At 44.2% G+C, this 21032-nt stretch overlaps 1 protein-coding gene across 2 annotated transcripts in view; it reads right to left on the reverse strand.

Annotated features, from left to right (window-relative positions):
* Positions 1–21032, reverse strand: part of LOC147692685 (uncharacterized) — a 430724-nt gene that overhangs the window by 292595 nt on the left and 117097 nt on the right. The window contains exon 2 of one of the 2 annotated variants that reach the window (XM_086938862.1): positions 19463–19536. In XM_086938862.1, coding sequence (XP_086794988.1) covers positions 19463–19511 — 49 coding nt within the window. In that variant the 5' untranslated portion in view covers positions 19512–19536. Of the gene's footprint in view, positions 1–17896; positions 18004–19462; positions 19537–21032 lie in introns of those variants that run through there. The other variant, XM_086938863.1, reaches the window with a different exon arrangement.

A 21032-nucleotide genomic window follows, 5' to 3' on the forward strand; every position in this document is an offset into this window, starting at 1 on the left:
CTGCAGGAGGCCACCGCTAGAATGCGTCATGGGGGTATGACTTGTTCATAGTTGGCCACCCAGCTCTGAAAGAAACCCCCAGTAGGCAGCCTATGGGGGAAATGCCAGAGTGACACACATTTGTCATCCTTGCACAAGTTACAATAACCTCCCATCATACAGTGAGCAAATCATTAACTCCATAAGGTGGCAGGGGTGTCCTGGTTACAAGGCCTATCCCCAGCCTTGACATAAAAAACATAGCATTTTCAGCCACAAACCCACTGGTGGGCTCGTTGGCTCGACAAATGTAGAGGGTCACTGAACTGTGGTTGTGGTATGTGTTTGTGACCTGCTGACAGTAGGTCACGCAACCATGAAGTGACACTTTGGAAATGTGGGGGTAGAGTCAGCTTTAACCTACAGATCGTAGGAATATGGCTTTTTGGGGAAACCCCAGATTTGTAGGGCTAGACCATGAGGCAAACAGTGCCATCAGACATTAGGGGCTCAACCAATAGTTTCAACTGCTTGCGCGTTGGTGTTGATAATCAGTTTCACATGCTTTGGCTCAGGTGCCTGCCAGGACTATGCGCTCGAAATTGTGGAATTTTGAGCATTACATGCTTTTTCCACTGCAGCAAGTCCGTAGACTAGCATATCAAGTCATCGGATCTGACATCCGCACTTCAGATTTTATCCCCAGATTTCAAAAAAATTAAATGATGAAAGATAAATATGCCATAGCTTTAGCAGTAGCTATTTCATGGAGTGAGGTTCACGGTACAAAATGTTCTGTGTGGACTACGAACAATCACCTCATAAAAGTCTGAAGGTATTTGTTCCTGCGAACTGCGTCCATGAAGATCTGTAGTAGTCTGTGATTGCCGAGGGGTGATTGAGGCAGTAGAACTGTAACTCATATTCTGGTAAGATCTTCCAAAGTGGACTACAGCACTGTGGCTGCAATCAGCATGATAGCATTTTGACACTGTCCACCAAACACAGACCATGGGCAGTGGCCGTTGCAGCAATGAGAGCACACCAAAGAAAACGCAAAAACAATTAAGCCACATTCCACACTCATTACGACAGTTTGTTGTGCTCCTATAGTGGCTTATGTGGTTAAAATTTACTTTAGCCAGACTGCCACAGCAATTGAATTTTCTAAACCACCCAGCAAAAAAATTTCAATTTTCGGAAGAAATAACTACTCTCATTTGACCATCCGCTAAATCACTTCAATTGTAGCCTCCGGCACAACATTTTTGCTAATAGAGGTCACCCAGTGCTCAACGCGCATCCACTCCATTGGCAACCACAGGCCATATGCAACAGTCCAAAAAACAATCCACCACCAGAGGACCATACCTCTGCAGTTTTCAAATGCCTGCGAAACAGACCACGACCACCTGAATTTACTGGTCTTGTCACCTAAATGTTGAATGCAGACAGCCCACACCGAGTTTTCTAATTTGGCCAGCCAAAATATGCATCTCTAATGTCCTCACTGGCTAGATCAGTCCTCTAAACCTGGACTACAGCTTACCTCAGAATTCGCCTCACTTTTCTTTTAAAACAGTCCACAGCCACACTTCACAAAACAGATGGGACCACAGGTAGGTCACTCAACCAAAAGCAGCCTTATAGGGGGCCACGGTGATCATCAGTCCACACGCCACTCCTCCAAGCAAGAACATGAATCTAAAGTTGTGTTCCTCTTTCTAGAATACTTGACACAGGAAGAAATTGTGAGTCCCTTACGTCGTGTCCTAACACCATGATCAAACAGATCTGGGTCACATAAATCTCCATGTAAATCATTCAAAGGACTAGCATTCTGTTGTTTGCATGGAAAAGATTGTAGAGCAAGTTCTAGTGAGAATGGGTGATTAGTACATTCAGCCAGAACAAATTATATTACAGAGAAAACAATGCACAGAATAACTAAACGTTTAAAGGACATCAAGTGATTTGAATACGAAAACGGAGACAGATGTAAAGGAGTGAACTTACACGATCTGGAGACAAGAACTAAACATTTAAAGTACGTTCATAAAAAATCAATTGAGTGATTAGGAAATGTGTCTTTACTCAAGTGGTTCCCTTGTCTGACCAGGTAAATCGGAGACTTCCCACAAAGGCTCAGACAAAAATGAATTGCATTTACCAATGTGAGATGGATAAACAGAGGTTTCTGTGATAAAGAGCATAAGCATTTTGTCAGCACAGCACAGCTGGTTAGAAAATCACTGGAGCTTTGCAAACAAAGAGAAAAGAGAATGGGGTACTGTTTCTGATTGCTGATGGGGAGAGTAGCTGGGGATGCGGCCGGGCAAGGCTCTGATTGGTTGTAGCCCAAAAAGAAAGCCTTGTGATTAATTTTCAGAGCCCTGCTCTGGAAACTGAAAAAGGGAAATTTTGGACTTCAGGAAATCAAATCTCGGTTTCTGTTTCTTTTTTACTCTGGAAGAAAATTATGCATGAGCTTAAAATTTGAATTGTTAAACTGTTTAAGAGCTGAAAGTACGGGCCCACTGGCACGTCAACAATCTTAGACAATAGCATTCGTGCACGCACCCAAAGCTTTTCTCAGGGGCCTGCCGGTGGCGCTTCCAAATACGAAGGCAGCCTACTCTTGATTCCACCACCATACTCTTCCTTTCTCTTTATCTCACTCTTGCATGTTCTTTTTCCATCTCCCTTTTCCTTGGTCACTATTTTCTTTCTCTTCTCCCTTCTTATTCCATTATCTCCCATTTTCTCTTTGCTCGCAGTAAAAGTCTGCTACTGAATAGTAAGTCCAGGTCCACAAAAAAGATTGCCGGTGCCCACCCTGGCACAAATTAAGCACTGCAAGTAAGTGCCTGGAGCCGAAGAAGGGCAATGTAACCTTTGACAGTGGCTTCTTGTCCACAATATTTGCCTTGAAGAACCTATGAGACCTCAGTGGAGGGAAGGAAACCCTTCATGTTGGATCTGGAGGAGGAATCCTTTCAATCTCTGCCAATGTCTGTGAGTCATCCCTAAGGCAGACCTCCTGTCCCTTCTTATAGCCATTCTCAGGAAAAAACATAAGTAGTTGTAGCACTAACCCAAAGGCACAAGAGAGATTATATCAGGCAAGCACACACCCCTTCTTCATCTGTAGACGAGTCAGAAAAAAATAAGTATCTAAGATATTTTGTGATTCCATCAACACAACAATACAATAACACAGCTACTTAACATTCCATTATAGAAAAACTAAGGAGCATAAAAGCGGGAGCAGGACGACCATCGCCACCAAGTAAAAATAAGAAAAATTAAAGTGAAAATAAAACCTGGGTGCACTTGTGCGCAATGGCAGACCAGCCTTAAGTTTCGTGGTAATGGATAGACAAAAATTGCTGACAAAAGAAGCACAAAAATCATGTACTTTGTTTGTGCATCCAGATCTGCTTTCTCATTACCACATATTTTCTCATCCTACCTTAGCCAATCCGATATCGACAATTATATTTCAACAGTCCTGGGGATCTTTTTGGAATCTACAGACCAATTGAAAAGATAGTATAAGCAACACTTAGAGAAGTTGTGTATGATTTACAGAAAAACTACTGTCAGGCCCTTTTGACAGGTCTTGTGGCAATGAATGATTAAGATCAATGTCCAGTTAGTGACATTTCTCTTAAATGAAATATGACTTTATTTACAATCAGAAAGGCGGGAAAATTCAAAGTGTCCTGAGGTCTCAGTAAGCCACGCTATAAGAAATAACATGCAGGATAGGTAAAGGACGAGATAGGACTTTGTCTTACAACTGACTACAAAGAGAATGAAACTGACTGCACCTACCCTGAAATCCACCACAAAGCCACCCGTTCTGAGTAATTGTCATTGATTAAGTCGCTGATGGCATTGCGTGAGGAGTCATCAGTGATATCACTGATAATACTAATTGTGATTTCATGAATAGTGTGTTAATAGTAACTGAGGTTGCATACATTCCATAACATGTGCCTTTAGAGATTTTACACTGTAACAGTAATGTCCGTCTAATGGAAGTTGTTTCATGAAATTGCTTTGGGTTTTGTAATAACAGTGTGACATTTCTGCTTGGCAAATAACCTTATCATCCACCAACTAAAGGTTCTGTTGAGAATTTCTTAAATTACTTAATTATATATTTTAGGGCCCTGTTTACTAACCCCTGACCGCGGCAGACTACGGTAATTTGGCCATGGGACCCTAAATAACCCTCAAATGCAGATGGATGTTCACAAAACGTAGTTTAAAAGGGCAGATGTGAAACACAACACTATGTCAGGTATTCGCTTTTCATGTTCTGGCAGAGAGTAATACCAGAGAGGGTATGAAATAATCCCTGCTCAATTACCGCATGCTCCGTAAATCAAAAAAGCCCTAGCTAAGCCAGAAAATGTCCGCCTCCTGTTCCTCACAGAGGCCTCCACAACTAAAATGAAAGTATATTTAAAATGCTGCTGTGTTGACAGGGATGCGTATGACCATGTGTAGAGCACTTGGGACCCCTAGGTGAGTGCAGCAGTGGGATCCCACTGTGTTGTCTCAGCCCATTCCGTGTTGATCGTTTGTTACACCCACCGCTACTAGCAGTGGGCGAAACATTCTACTAAAGGTGAAAAACGTAAAATCCATTAACAGGCGGAATTTTCCCCCAGAGCAGAGATTTACCACTATTGCAAGATGTTTTTCTACTGGACAGATTTTGCAGACTTTGTGGAACTTCATGGCGTTTTAGGGGCTTTCCTCAAACCCACTTCCATGCAAACCACCCATCCCCTTCATACCACTACTGAACTGTGCAAACAACAAGTAGGCAACATTTAATGGATGTGAAAAATGCAGTATGCCGCATTTTTTGTATTCTGTGTTTGGGTTGTATGACGGAACCAGGCATGCAATTACATGCATGCCTTTACAATGGCATCAATACAACACATGGGTCAATACTATGCATCATTTACAAGAAAAAAAATTGCAATACATATGTCTTTACCACGCATGCCTTTACCACAAAAATTGTCGTTTTAAAGGCATGGTTGGTAAATGTATATGCATGGTAAGAATGTAATAGGCTAGTATAATCCATATATATATATTCACTGAAAAAAACAAAGGTTACAGGCATGTTATAGTTAGGCTCAGATTTCACTCATATAAAACCCATGAAATTCAGCAGTTATAGGTACCTGACCTAACTAGAACTTACTCGCAATGCACTGCTTATGAACTCACATATTACATCACTCATGACATGGTCTGTGACATTACTGGTGACATCTTAAATGACATCACAGATGACAACACTGATGGCATCATGCACAGAATCACTCACACCCCTCACACTCCAATACAACCTCACACACACACACACACACACTCACACACCCACTCACCCATTTACAGACCCATACAACCAATCACCCATCCATGAAGCCACTCACACACCCACTCACTCAGTTATATAGCCACTCACTCACCCATAAGGATAGTAACACAGCCACCTACATACACATACAGCCAGTCACACACCCATTCACTCACTCACACAACCACTTACGTACCCCATCACACATCCATGAACGTACTAATGCCCACTCACTCACCTATATACACACTCATACAGACACTGACTGTGCAATACAACCACTCACGCACCCACTCATTTACCCATGAACCCAAACAGCCAGTTATTCGCCCATATACTCACATACACACCCAGTCACACACACATACAGCCAATCGCACAGCCAGTCACCCCACCCATGAAGTCACTCACCAACCCATAGAGCCACTCACAAACTCACTCACTCAACCACACAGATACTCAAACATCCACTTATTCACCCATGCAACCATTCACACAACCAGTCACCCACACACTTACTCACCAATACAAGCACTCACACAACCACTCTCTCACCCATACTGCTACTCACATAACCACTCACACACCAATATAGCCACTCAGACAGCCACTCACACACTGATTCACAGTCACACAGGCCCTCAGATGACATGCTAGAAATATCATCAGACATTGGTAGTACAGAAAGACTTGTAATTTAAGTCTCAGAAACGTTTATGAGACACTCACACTCACTGGATGATGTCCTCAGTGATGTCTTTTGAGATATCATCAGTGATGTCACTGAGTCACTGACCATTTCATGAGTGATGCAGTATGTGAGGTCATAAGCAGTTCATTGCAAGGCGTAAGTTATAGTTAGTTCAGGTAACTATAATTGTTGAATTTCACTGGTTTTATATGAGTGAAATCTGACCCTATAACATGCATGTAACCTTTGTTTTTTTCAGTGAATTGCTACAGTTGTTCAAAATCTATTTCCTAACTATAACATCCCTGTAACCTTTGTTTTTTTAGGGAATGTTATGTTTTTTAAATTCTATTTCCTAACTATGTTGTCCCTGTAACCTTTGGTTTGAGCAGTGAATTTCAACATATTTTTTAATTCTATTTTCAAGCTATAATAACCCTGTACCCTTTGTTTTTTTCAGTGAATTTCAATGGTTTTTAGGTCTCGCGACCTATCGATGTGCGCAAGCGCATCGAGCGGAGCGAGAATTCAAGTGGCGAAAACAACGTCAAACCAAAGGGCTTTCAGCCGCGCGGTTTTCATGCTGTTCACGTGAACGACGTGATAACATGCACGCGCATTCAGGGCCAGCCAGCCCAGCACACCAAAGGGCTTCTCCTCCCCTAATTATTCATGGCCGGCCGCAGGCCGGCCGTACTTTCAGTTTCCCGAAACGGCTTCTCCTCACCTAATTAGGGGAGGAGAAGCCCTTTGATGGGCTTCACACCAATGCGCCTCACAGTCATTCCTCTTGTTTGTATTTGCTTCGGCTGCCATTCTCAGACTACACGATCTGCTCATGTGACATGGTTGCTCCACAAGATGCTTTACACATTACACTCATCTGCCTGAAGTGGGAGAGCATATGTCATACTCATCTGCCTGAAGTGGGAGAGCATATGTCATAAGTACATATGTCCTCTTCTTTTGCCTCTGAGTTTTAAACAAGCAAAGCTGGTCCTTCTGTACTTGCAGTTTCACTTCTAATGTGTGTTGTTATTTATCATGATTTTTAGCTGAGGTGTATCACGCTCGTTCATGAGTTTGATCTTTTCATACTGTGAAATGTTTTCTAAGTTGTTTTTGATTGTCTTACCGCTGGAGGTCTCCCTGTGCTACATTTAGCCTCTGACACATGCAACGCCACTCAACCACGCAACGCCACGCAACAACGCAACGCCACTCAACCATGCAACGCCACTCAACCATGCAACGCCACTCACACATGCAACGCCACTCACACATGCAACGCCACTCACACATGCAACGCCACTCAACCACGCAACGCCACTCACACATGCAACGCCACTCACACATGCAACGCCACTCACACATGCAACGCCACTCACACATGCAACGCCACTCAACTACGCAACGCCACTCACACATGCAACGCCACTCACACATGCAACGCCACTCAACTACGCAACGCCACTCAACAACCCAACGCCACTCAACCACGCAACGCCACTCAACCACGCAACGCCACTCAACCACGCAACGCAACTCACACATGCAACTCCACTCAACCATGCAACAGCACTCACACATGCAACGCCACTCACACACGCAACACCACTCACACACGCAACGCCACTAACACACGCAACGCCACTCACACACGCAACGCCACTCACACCCACGCAATGCCACTTTTACCCACACAGCACCACTTTCAGACACACAACGCCACTCACACCCACGCAAGCCCACTCTCACACACGCAACGCCACACTCACCCATGCAATGCCAATCACACACGCAACGCAAATCACACACGCAACGCCACTCACACACGCAACGCCACTCACCCATGCAACGCCACTCACACATGCAACGCCACTCACACACGCAACGCCACTCACCCATGCAACAACACTCACACATGCAACGCCACTCACCCACGCAACGACACTCACTCAAAGCCACTCACACCCACGCAGTGCCACTTTCACACACACTGTGCAGTGCACAATAGGTCTCGCAGTAGGAAAGTTGGAGATATTGGTTTTGTAAATGACAAAGCCCTTTATGTTTTTAACATGCAAAATAAAAATAAAAGGCATTGTTATTTGCAATTGTAATAGCTCCAACTTTCCTACTGCGAGACCTATTGGCAACGCCAGTGCTTGTTAAATTGTATTTCCTATCTGTAACCTGTAACTTTTGAGAGTGCGAGCGGCTATATGGGTAGGTGAGTTGGTGTGTGAGTAGATGTATATTTCTTTGCTTGGGTGTGGGAATGATTTTGTGGGTGTGTGAGTGGCTGTATGGGTTTGTGAGTGGGTGAGTGAATGACTGTATTGGTGTGTACATGGCTGTGTGAGTGAGTGTATGAGTGCTTGTATGAATCTGAGAGTGGGTGCATGAGTGTCTAAATGGACCTGTGAGTGGGCTCATGCGTATCTGAGTGGGTCTGTCAGTGGGTGCATGAGTGTCTGAGTGGCTCTGTGAGTGGAAGCATGAGTGTCTGAGTGGGTCTCTAAGTCAGTGCATGCACCTCTGACTGGGTCTGTAAGTGGGTGCGTGAGGGTCTATGGGTGGATAGATGAACCTTTGAGTGGGTGAGTGAGTGGGTGTGTGTGTGTGAGTGTCTGAGTGGGTCTGTGAGTGGTTGTGTGAGTGGGACTGTGAGTGGATGAGTGAGCATCTGATGGGTCAGTCAGTGGTTGCATGAGTTTCTTAGTGAATCTGTAAGCAGATGCATGAGTCTCTGAGTGGGTCTGTGAATGGGAATGTGAGTGTCTGAGAGGTCTGTGAAGGGGTGGATGAGCGTCTGAGCAGGTCTGTTAGAGCCTGTGAGAGTCTGTGAGTGGGTGCATGAGTATCCTAGAGGATCTGTGAGCCGGTGCGTGTGTGTCTGAGTGAGACTGTGAGTGGGTGAGTGAGTCTGAGTGGGTCTGTGAGTAGGTGTGTGAGTGGGTGTGTGAGTCTATGAGTGGGTCTGTGAGTGTGTGTATGTTAGACTCTCAGTAGGTTTGTGAGTGGGTGCATGAGTGCTTGAATGGATCTGTGAGTGGGCGCATGAGCCTCTGAATGGGTCTGGGATAATGTGCATGAGTCTCTGAGTGGGTATGTCAATGGGTGTATGTGAATATGAATGAGTCTGTCAGTGGCTGCATGAGTGTTTGAATGGGTCTGAAAGTGGGGCATGAAAGTCAGGGAGAGGGGTATGAGTATCTGAGTGGGCTTGTGAGTAGGTGTGTAAGTCTGTGTTGGTCTGTGAAGGGGTGCATGAGTCTTTCAGGGGTCTGTGAGGGGGTGTGTGAGCCTCTGAATGGGTTCATGGCTGGGTGTATGAGTTTCTGAGTGGGTGCATGAGTCCCTGGGTGGGTCTGTAAGTGGGGAATGAGGGTCTGTGACTGGGAATGAGTCTGAATGGGCTTGTGAGAGGGTGCATAAGTCTGTTTTAGCATTCATTCCATGCTAATACACAGTTGTTCTTTTCCGATATTTTCCCTTTTCACTGGCATTCTGTTGGACCCAGATAGGCATAGGGGCATTTTATCATTAACCATGGAGAAAACAGCCATTACAATGTGGTCCTAATCACGCCTGACCATTAAAATGAAGCCATAACCGCGCCTATGCCTTTAGCATGCATGACCGTTAGCACGAAGCCCATACCACGAATATGCCTTTACAGCGCTTGCCTTTACAATGAATTTTGTTATAAAGGCATGAATGATAAAGGCGTGCGCTTGGTAAAGGTTTTAAAAGTAAGCATCGCTTTTAAAACATACTGCTCCCTTGCCCCAGCCAACACTGAAAAAGAAAAAAATTATATCACATTCAAGTAGCATAAGTCAAGGAGACAAAAGAGAAAACTAGCACCAAAATTATGTACAACTCCAAAGACAGATAATGTGATCCGTACTCACCCCATACCTGATAACTGCACATTACCCTTAAAAAGCATTGTCAAATAACCTATTCCGCACAATTTCCTTCCGTATGACACCAATAAACAAACTCACATTATACCACCTGCACCAACAAGTTAAGAGGGAAATATGATAAATTACAAGGCAAATCAATGAACTAAAAAAAACAGAACAATCTCTTGCTACCGTCCAGTTATTTCCAGCTCAGAGTAATCTCAAGGAAAATCTTTAAACTTTATTTGTAATGAACAAAATACATTATGGGTTACCCTGTATTATGATTATGCAATGCCAGCTTGTGGGTCTGTTGACATGCACAAAATACTAGCTAGCTAGGCCATATGTAAGCACAAACTAATTACAATGGCAATACAGGGAAATTCAGTTACTTCTGCAACTCATGTAGTGTATCAGAGATGAGCAGCAACCTACATTATAGGGCATTTGTCGACAAGCAGGCCCACCACCTGTTTCTTTGGCTGTCATGATGTTCTGAGGCCAACAGCATCCATCACTCTGAGACCACCCACTGGCTGAGATTATGTGTAGACAAGAAGTTGTTTTCTCAGAGCTGGACCTCCTCAGAACACGGAGGGACTAATTTTGTCCCCTCTGATGCCGGATGAGCTGCTTGCGACACAAGGAGGCAACCCAGCGATGCTATTGGCTGACCACCCTTCGGGCTCTTGAATAATAATTTTCAGATGGGCTCGGCGGGGTACTAGTGAAGATCTTATCACAGTTCTCAGTCTGCAAAAGGTTGAAACTGGAGAGTTCAGCTTTTGCGGAAATCCCCCAAATCCTGATCATTTATTTATGGAGATCGGGCACGAATACAAACAAACAACGGAAAAACAAGCATATGACTTCAGTGAAAAGGTGATCCTGCAACATCTGGAGTTTAAACTTTGGCTTCTGGGCCATAGCCTTCCTGTTTGCACTTTTCTAGCAGGCAGCCATTTTTTGACTACGTTTTGAATCCTATTGCTATGCCCAATTAATGCTAAAATACATAATTACGATGCTCAGTGCATGTTACAAGAAGCATCTTTGTGCTGTGGGTTCTGAAAATTACCTTGCTGTGGCTGGACATAAAGTTAGCTCTGAGGCACTCTACAGAAATATGTGACATCTTCCCTGACCCATAGGTAATCATGTGTCAGTCATAGCTACACAGCCAGTTTTCCATTATCAGTCCTCTTGCACAGGTCACATGGGCAATCATAGGGACCCGTATGCCCTCATTAAAGGGTCCTCAGTAATCCTGATTTGACCAGTGTGGGCAGTTAGCAGCTGCATAGGGTTTGCGTGTTGTGAGGAAGGACAGCTCTTTTGAGATCCTTAAACCACGCACATTTCACCAGGAAATACTGGCAAAATGTGTGTTAGGGAAAGTGTCCGGAATGAGGGACAATCATGGAGAATTGCTGCACCAACACGGATTCCTGGCATAATTCCCCATTCATGAAAGTAAAACTTAAAATACTGTAGTTAAATCACACCCTGGAATTACAGTACTGTTGGTAAGTCTCACTGAACTATTACTGATATGGTGTGCCTGAAATAGTTGTAATGTTAGTGTAGACTTGACTATCTTATGGTCCTTCCATAGGCAGTACGAATGCTTGTTCTCTTCACATGTTGCCTAATTATGAGTTGCCCTTTATTTGGTGCAGGGATACCATGAGGCCACAATGTCCGATTCTGGCTGTTACCCCCACGGTTAATAACAGCCATCACAAGTTATTCCACCTAAAATAACATATAACATGCGCACCGGGAATGAAAGTGGTTTCCGTCAGGTCATTCCCCTTTCTGAATAACTGGCCATTTTTTACTGCTGTTTCACACCTTCTTTGAGCAGCTGGTAAATGGCAGCCGAGGGAGTGTTGCAGGATGTGAGTTTGGGAAGGGCACACCTGGGGAGTACTGGAAAGCCATTATTTGCTCCCCCGATACAGAAGCGCAATGGCGGGGATCATGTAGAGAGCAGGCTGTGCCTCATCCCACCGTCCGTGTCTGCAGTTTCACCAGGTGCAAGCCTACAGCTGATAAAACCTGCTCCCGTGTTTAGGGAGCCAGAGTTACCTGGTCCGGTGATCTCAGGCCTGGTAGTCTTGGGTCTGGAAACAATTACAGCTGCCCGGAGCAGTATACCCTAACCCCTGGAGATACTACTCTGGGCACCGCGCAATGCGCCCCCCGTTTTATCCAGTCCATTCTACACGGGAGTCCCACCATGCAGACTTTACTGCATCCGACTCTGCCTAGCCTTAAGTGCAACGACTGCTTTACTACCACATGATATAGTGCTCATTATTTACTACGCCTGCACTTACGTCCGATCAGTATAAACCAACAGTTCTATTCTAGTTCCATACCTCTCATTTTTTCGTTCTCTCTTATAGCAATGCCTCTTCCTTTTCTTACCCCTAGCAGTTCGACACAGTTTGCAGCACCCCTTAATTCTTCCTAATCTTTATTTTCCCATGCTTTGCCACTGTACCACCTGATAGTTCAACTGGAGTAAAAAATGTCCCAAAAAATGTGTGCAATCTATACCACTCACTTTTCCTCTAATGATTCTTCACAATTTAACATTCAACTAATCTTCAGTCTTCTGACTTGTTTTTTCCAACTTCACCTCATAAGCTTTCAGCCAGTCATGACCCTAGAATGGTTTGTTTCACACGGATTGGACTGCCTGGGTGCCTTTGCGGAATCGTGCTGTGCTGAGGGTCATCGCAAAATGTCCTACATATTTTTTACAAGCTAGCGCTAGGGTCAGAAGATGGCATGAAAATGTTCTACAAAATAGTCGATGATAAATAGCCGAAGTATCTGCTTTAGCGTCTTTGCATTGCACGTGGCATACCAAAAAAAATCCAGAAATCACTTCTACAGTAGTATCCAAACGTATTTAACTTTTTTTACAGAATCCTTCGAATGTGGTTTCAATCGCTTATGCGTCTTAAGTTTATTTGGCATAACTTGTATTTTTGTTGTACTTTCTATTGGGCTTATTTGTGATAGGTGCGTCCTATGAAGCGCACGTGGATCTTAAGAAAACCAACGACGTATATAGGGAAGGGGAGAGGACAAACCGCCAGCGTTATCTTCAGCAACGACTTCAACAACTGCTGCAACAGGAGTGGAAATCGAGCACAGGAAATTGCGAGACAAGCAAGCAGCTGGTTTGCTTTTGTGAACTATTCTCCCCCAGCCCCTGGGGAGAAAGTTCCTCTTTATGTCAGACGTTTCCCCAGCAGTGCCTCTCAGCTGCGGAGCCGGGGAGTCTGTCCTCAGACCGGATCTCCAGGGCCGCGTCGGGCCTGTCACAACTGCCCTCTGCCCACTTCCGGTCCCGGCGCGAGCTTCCCTGGCCAGCGTCTCTCTGCACGTACTCAACTCTGAAAAGAAAACTCGCCTTCAACGGGTCGCCCCCGTTTCAAAGACAAGTTTGGGGGAAATTATACAACTCACAGAATTTTATAGGACAGATTAAAAAAAAACAAAAAAAAAACATTAAACTCGGTCTGACGAAATGTCATGTGTTTATTCAAGACAAGGTCATAAACGTTCAAAATCAGTAAAAAAAAAAAAAAAAAAGGCAAAAATATTTTATCACCCACACAGTATAGAATAGATGCCTCCCGTGGTGATAGCCAGAGTGAAGTGTTATGTTAATGACCGCCAAGGTCAGTTGTGAGCTGCCAGATTAAGGACCGAGCGCAGCATATCTGTTCAAATATTGCCTTTGATGAAAGCCTGCGAGTTATTTTCCGTAGCCAGAAAGTGTGTTGCTTCGTGTTTTACCAATGTCAAAATCAAACAGGGGCACCCTATGTTCCAGTGGAACTGGAGTAATTAAGGCCAAATATGCAAAACAATGGTCCAGTAGAAATCACTTGGAAGTGCTTTATAAATTGTGCAGGGAGTAACTCAACCAATGGCCATGCTGACACAATTAATTAACTGCACAATCCTACCGGTAGTAGATGTAATCAAGAGATTGGTTTTACATGCATATGTTGGATGTAGAGTGACTCCTATAGGTGTTGTATGCTGGGCACTGGAAAGTTTGGAAGGTGCACCGATGACTCTTATATATGAGTGGTGTGCTGGTTATGGTACTATACGAGTATTATTGGTGACTCTCCTGCACTAGTTGTATCCCAGGAGCTGTAGTTTAAAAGCGTTCTGGGGCACTGTCTTACATTAGTGGTATCCGGGGGCTGTCCTCTATACAGGATGTGCGGGTGTCTCTCTTATGATGGGGTATCCCATCAGCTGCTTTATATAAGGTTTATGGGTGTCTCATGTCGCAATAGTTTCTAGTGAGCCGTCCTCTACAGGACTTGCTCCTGCATGAGAGGTATCCCATGAGCAACTGTTAGGACATTATCTGTCCTATAAGACTGTACCCAGGGGACGGTACTATTATATATAAGCAGTGTACCAGTGGCTTTCCAAGTGAGATGCAGGGGCTTTCCCGCCCAAGAGTGTACGCATGGCTCGTCACAGTGATAAACAGTTAGAATCCACTCCTTGAGATTAAGGGTGTCTCCTCCACAGTGAGGAACACCTTTATGTTTTTAGGTCCCCTCACACACCAGCAGGCCCCTTGGTGTCATGCTTCATCATCGGGGTCATCATACCCCTCTACGGGGTACGGCGTGCTGCGACCTACGGAGACGTGGGAGAACTTGTTAGACTATGTGTGGTGTTGGTGACAATGTGCGTTTCCTCCTTTTTGAGGTAACGCACATTGTCAGCGTAGTGACCTCCCACCCTCATTTTTAACAGCACCAGCCCGGGGACTTATTAAATAATTTTTAGTCACCCCACGAGCCAGGTTCTTTTTAACTATCACTATTTCCCAAACCCCACAATACACTCACATTTATTCAAAATACCCCCTCACCAACACCACACATAGTCTAACAAGTGCTCCCACGTCTCCGTAGGTCGCAGCACGCTGTACCCCGTAGAGGGGTACGATGACCCCGATGATGAAGCATGACACCAAGGGACCTGTTGGTGTGTGAGGGGACCTAAAAACATAAAGGTGTTCCCCACTGTGGAGGAGACACCCTTAATCTCAAGGAGTGGATTCTAACTGTTTATTTAAATATGCCCAGGGAGAATGAACCCATTCTGATTTCTCTCTCTCCCCCCTCTGATTGTTAATCGTCACAGTGATATCCTAAGGAGTGTCCGGTATAGCGAGTGTGAGGACACCTATCTCATATTTGAGGGATAGCCCACGTCTGTCATGTGTTCATACAGAGTGTACAGGCGGTTCTCCTATATAAGCCATATGCTAGAGGATTTGCCCTACAGAAGTGTGTGGACCACTTTCCTAGATGAGCACTATCCCGGGCAGAATGCGATAAATGGAATAGGGTCCCTGGATAAGTGAAGTACCAGATGATCTCCTCTTTATGAAGTACAGGGTCTGTGTGTTATACTAGGGGCTGTCTGGCATACAGTGTGTGTCCATGGCTCTTTTATGTATGAGTACCACTTCAGTGATCGTGCTGAACAAAGAGCGTATCAATTCATGTCTCACTGGAGGTCATAGCATGTGCTGTCCTATATGACGCATTTACAGGCACCTGATTCCTGCCAGTGGAATACAATCACTCTCCTATATAAGGGCATATGCCCCTGTCATCTACGAGGGGTACCTTATGGACTATCCTGTCTAAGGACTACAGAAGGTCTCCTATGTGAGTGGTTCCGCCAGGACTGTCCTTTTTAGGAAGTGTATGGGCTGTTCCTATGTGAGTGCTCTCTTCGGGAATGACCTTTGCGAGTAGCATATGTATGATTCCCTTCCGTACTGTATAACCTGTGTATCCACGGTCCTCTGTATGAGTGGCATTGCATGTCTATGGAGAGTATGCGTGACTCTGGTATGTAAGCAGTACACATGGGCCTGTCTTATGTAAGAAGTCCAGAGACATCTGTATATAAGCAGAAAATGTGCAGCTCGCCTACAGAGTAGAGTTAGGAATGTTTAGACAGCTCTACTAAACGATCCTGTAGCTGCCTTGTTGGTGTCACCTTGAATAACACTTAATAACATAACCTACAGTAAATCAAGAGAACTATAAAAAGGTCTTCCACCTCGGCTTGTATAAAAACCAGATGCAAGACAGCAAAAAACACCAAATTCAGCGAATCCCACATTCTTCGACGTCACGCCTGTCCTATGAAATATGTACCGGCACGAAGCCAAATAAACACCTCTTTCTCAACTTTATACAGAGTTCCACTCAGCATACAGATACGGCACAGGAAACATGCAGAGATAAACATGCAAGGATAGTACCCACAATGTGCAGAGCTATAGCAAAGCACAAATGATAAAAGCTGGATCATGAAGAGATATAACTAACACAAACATGCAGACAACAGCCGACGCATACAAAGATCAGATCTGTAATACTAGGTAGAGGTAGCTCTCGAAGTACGGATTTACATCAGCCGGCACAGGCAGTGATAACTGAAACAAGCAAACATGTAGAGATAGCACATTTAACATCCAGCTATAATACGCAAGCAGAAGATATAAAACGGACCCATGCACAGATATAAAACAACAGACAAATCATACCGTGATCAGATCTGAAACACGTAGAAGGATCGCTTTAAAGATCCAGGGATATGTGCGATAACAAACAGATATAGTAAAAACAAACAAAGAGATGCAACAATAAACGTGCAGACATAACGGCCAAACACTCAAGATTAAAGCTGGATCATGCAGAGATGTAACATAAAAAAGATACACAATGGCCAAAGGTTGTATTTGAAATACCCAGGGTTATCATCAGAAATATGCAGACTTACAGAAAGTCAAATATGCAGCGAGAGCACACCTAACATGCTGGGATAAAGGCAGAAGAGAAGAGATAAAAGCTCGCTGGACCATGCAGATATATAACACAAAACAAGAAGACAACAGCCAAAAAAATACAGGCATCAATCAGACTGCGACGTGCAGAGCTAGCACTCAAAATATGAAGGAATATCAGTCAAAACACACAGATGTAACAGTTACAACTTGAAGAGACTTCTATTGAAACATGCAAAGATTATGAAGAGACTTCTATAGAAACATGCGAGGATTTGAGCTCCCACAGATAGAGGTAACATTCAAAGGTGTGGGGATATCAGCATGTACATGCAGAGATGCCTAGATAGTTCATGAACATTTAGATATGACAGCCCAGGGAAAAGAGGAAACAGTCAAATCATGCAGAGATAAAACCCCAAACGTGCTGCAACAGGCAGCAACAACATATCAAGCGTGCACAACATATAACATCTGAAACATACAGGGACATCATCACTCGAGAAATATGGAGATAACAGCAGACATTCGAGTGCTAAACCATGAACCGTTCATAGATAAGACCGAAAGTTTACAAATAATACATGAAACATGCAGAGGAAATACACAAAACATGAAAGAGAAATAAAAATATGCAGATGTATGCGAAAATAGTACACAAAAACAGAGAAAGAACAACCAAAACAGGTTATAGTAAGAACCGAAACATGTAAAGTAGCATAGGGACTATGCAGAGGCAAAACATGAGAGCTGCAGAGATAACACAAGCTGCATGTAAAGGGAATACTCAAAAACACAAAGAAAGCTCTTGAATCATGCAAGCATACCAGCTGAACATGGGAGAAAACATTCAAAACATGCAGAGATAACAACTGAAACGTACAGAAAATAAATGTAACATGCAGGGATCACATTTATATCGTGCAGATTCAAAATCTAATACACACTCAGTAACCACATCAAACACCTCAAGAAAACATATGAAGCATGCAGTGATAGGGGCCACCCCATGTAAAAACAACAAGAAAGATACACAGATGACAACATACCAATCGGAAATAAGGCTTGGAACGCTGACGACCCACGGATATGTCGACAGAACACATCGACCTAGTGAGGTACCACCTCCGCTCACCTGTTGCACATCCACAGGTTTAAGTATTGGACCCTTATCGAGTTGGCCGAGGGTGTGTCTGAAGAAGGGCATTCTGGGATACAGGAAACCCTGGCACTGGTTGAACCAAAACACGTTACCTCTCTCTTGATGCTTAGAAAGGCACACACCACCCTTCAATGTTGACGAAAAACTTAAGGTTTATGTCTTGTTGCTAGGAAACAGGAAGTCAGAAACCACAGCAAAAACCTGAAATGATTTTCAAGCCGTGTCAAGAAGCGCTCTTCATATCCTCCCAGGGCAGGGCTCCAGACTCATATCTGCGATAAGATACCCACAAAAAAGTCTGCCGTTCAAAGAAATATTAGAATGTGAGTCTGGCTATGGTGGGGCAAGAGGTCACTATATTGGAATGGATCAAACCTTAGAGCTAGGCCTGCCTTGTGCTCTTTCTAAACAAGACATACCCAGATACAGGGGCAAACTGATAAGCTGGACGCAAAACACCTTCGGTTAAGCTTAATGTAGACCAGAAAGCTACTCTCGATTTTTGATTAATACTTTTTCGTTTTCTGGTATAGCACTTAGTGCAAATAGAATCGCCTCTGGGAGCTTCCATTTCTTGCACAACAAAACCTAATATCGTCTATCTTGATTTGCTGTGCACTGGCTTAAGTTTCTAGTGCAAACTCCTTACCTATGTTCGAATTTCTTCCTTCCCTTAAGGGAAATGTGAGGATTTTCTTGAATGTATATAAAGCAAGTTAAACTCACCAAATTGGGTGTTAAATAATCCCTTTTTACTAACATTAGTTTCCTAGTAAATCATATACATTTCTGTAAGTGCTCACGTGTACAAAGGAAACAAGCTCAACGCGTTTCGCGCAAATTAGCGCTTCATCAGGAGCATTTGTACTGGCTGTAAGTGGCCTCACTGGGGCATGTGAGATACTTTCTCCAAAGTCAGAGCGATATGTATATACAACAACTTTGCATGCACTGAGTCATACAGCATGTGTGGCTGTCAATTTCATTATGCATTCGCTGGCGAACCCACGTGTGAAGACAGCGTTTGCGGACAAGTGAGTGCACAGCAGAATGTGAACAGGAGATATCAGCTCTTGTTGCAATAAGTCAAGAAAGTGCTGGGTCTTAGGGCACAGTACTAAGGCACCCTATAACGCTTTTAACATTTATTGAACATGATTCAATGGAGAATCTTAGAAAAATAAGCATTGGCAAAGACAGTAGCAGGTCTGGCTTGCATTTTCATTCTTGGCTAAAATATTTATAATTTTTTATATAAAAATCATGCTGCAGTGAAATGTGCAAGAATGTTCAGCGCTGGAAACAAAATAGAATGTTGCCTTTTGGAACCTTCCACATGTAGTAAAAAAAAGTGTGTTTTTTGCTTTAATGCTGGTGGCCCGGCATGAGACAGTGTCCAGTCACTAGACCCAAATGCTTCACCATTTTGACTTCTTTGTAGCCATGGACTCACCTTGCTTGCCTGCTTTCTTGACGCTGCCCCTCCGGGCTCTCTCAGGCATGGTGATCCGATGTCACGACGTCAAGCTGTAGAGTGAAAAAGAAGAAGTAAATAGGGGGTTCCCATGCGTGTATCAGTCTGCAACATAGACTCTTCAATATAGGCTTTGCGGCAAACACACACAGACCACTGTCAACATTCACTAGACATATTGAGGAACTCAAATCCTGATTTAGTCGAAGCAGGTCAACGGGAATCCACCAAAGATATCACACATTTACATTCTGCACATCCAGCGACATATGTGTCGTGTTTAGAGTCGGATGATGGACATCCTACCAGCAGAACTTGCGCAACCTACCAACCAACAGATTGGTAACTCCACCGGACAGCGTTCAACTCCTCGAACAAGAGTGTGTGATCTGCCACAATGTATCCACATGTGAAAGTTTGTCGCACAAAAGGCATCAGACCTTTACTGAAGGGTGTAGTCTTTAACTTACTGGAAAGCATTGTCCAAGCGTCGAAAAGACTATATATGTGGGACTTATTATGCACTCCTACATTGGGGGTATATTTTCAGTGTCCACATTTACAGGCAACCATGATGGAAATTAGGGGTCTTCCCACCAGTGTCACACAAAGACTCCTCCTCCCCTGGTGGACACCGCAGAGCCACTTAAGTAGCTTTACTTCTGCTGCTTTGATAGGACTATTTTGGTATGGTGCTTTCTCTCCACCTCCTTGTCAGGGGGGTTAAGTCCCTTTACTGGAGTAATTCAGGCTACAGGTCTCATAGAAACAAACACGGGCCCCAAATACTCTCCTCCCCGCCCCCTTTACAGCAGGGCCTCTGGATCTCCTGTGGCTATTGTTGCCAAAACACGCTCATTGACAATTTTAGGTTTACAAAAGGCAGAAACCATCAAAAAGCTGGAAATAGTAAATGATCTTGTTGCAGGCCGCAGGCCAAAGCCTCTGATCCATGTGTTGTTTGCTTGCAGTGATTGGTGAAAGGACAAACACCAGTCGAGCTGTTGATAAACTTTGACCCCCGTGAACAAACTTCCTGCTTCATGTTCTGCCTCAGGCGGGACACATGTGGGACCCGCCGGAAACCGTCTATGCTGTGACAGAAAAACAAAGGGTCTAAACTTGGACCGCAGAGCTGCATAAATAATTGTAAAATGGTTGTGACGCTTGCCTTACCGCCATATATACAGACCCTCACTCCTTACACGATGTAAACGGTGTGCCTGAGGGCTGTGAGGCCTTCTTCTCTTTCATCTAGGCTTCCTCCTTTGACGGAAGCTGCACGCTGTCTTCTTATACTTCCTTTCCCCCTTCCCCCTCATCCTCTTTTCTGAACCACAGTGTTTCTTTCCCATCCCACTTGACCCTCTGCCACACCAATCCCACCCTCCTTGGTGGACTCCTCTGGCTTATGCCATGTCTGGTGGTATACGTTTTGCATCTCTACCACTCCTAGGTGGGCTACTCACAGCACTCACTGTGGCGGGTTGCCTAATGCTGATGAATATGGCTGGATCTGGATGGACTCTTGACATAAACCATGGCTTGT

Source organism: Lissotriton vulgaris, chromosome 9 (assembly GCF_964263255.1).
Source record: "Lissotriton vulgaris chromosome 9, aLisVul1.2, whole genome shotgun sequence".
NCBI classification, from domain to species: Eukaryota; Metazoa; Chordata; class Amphibia; order Caudata; family Salamandridae; genus Lissotriton; species Lissotriton vulgaris.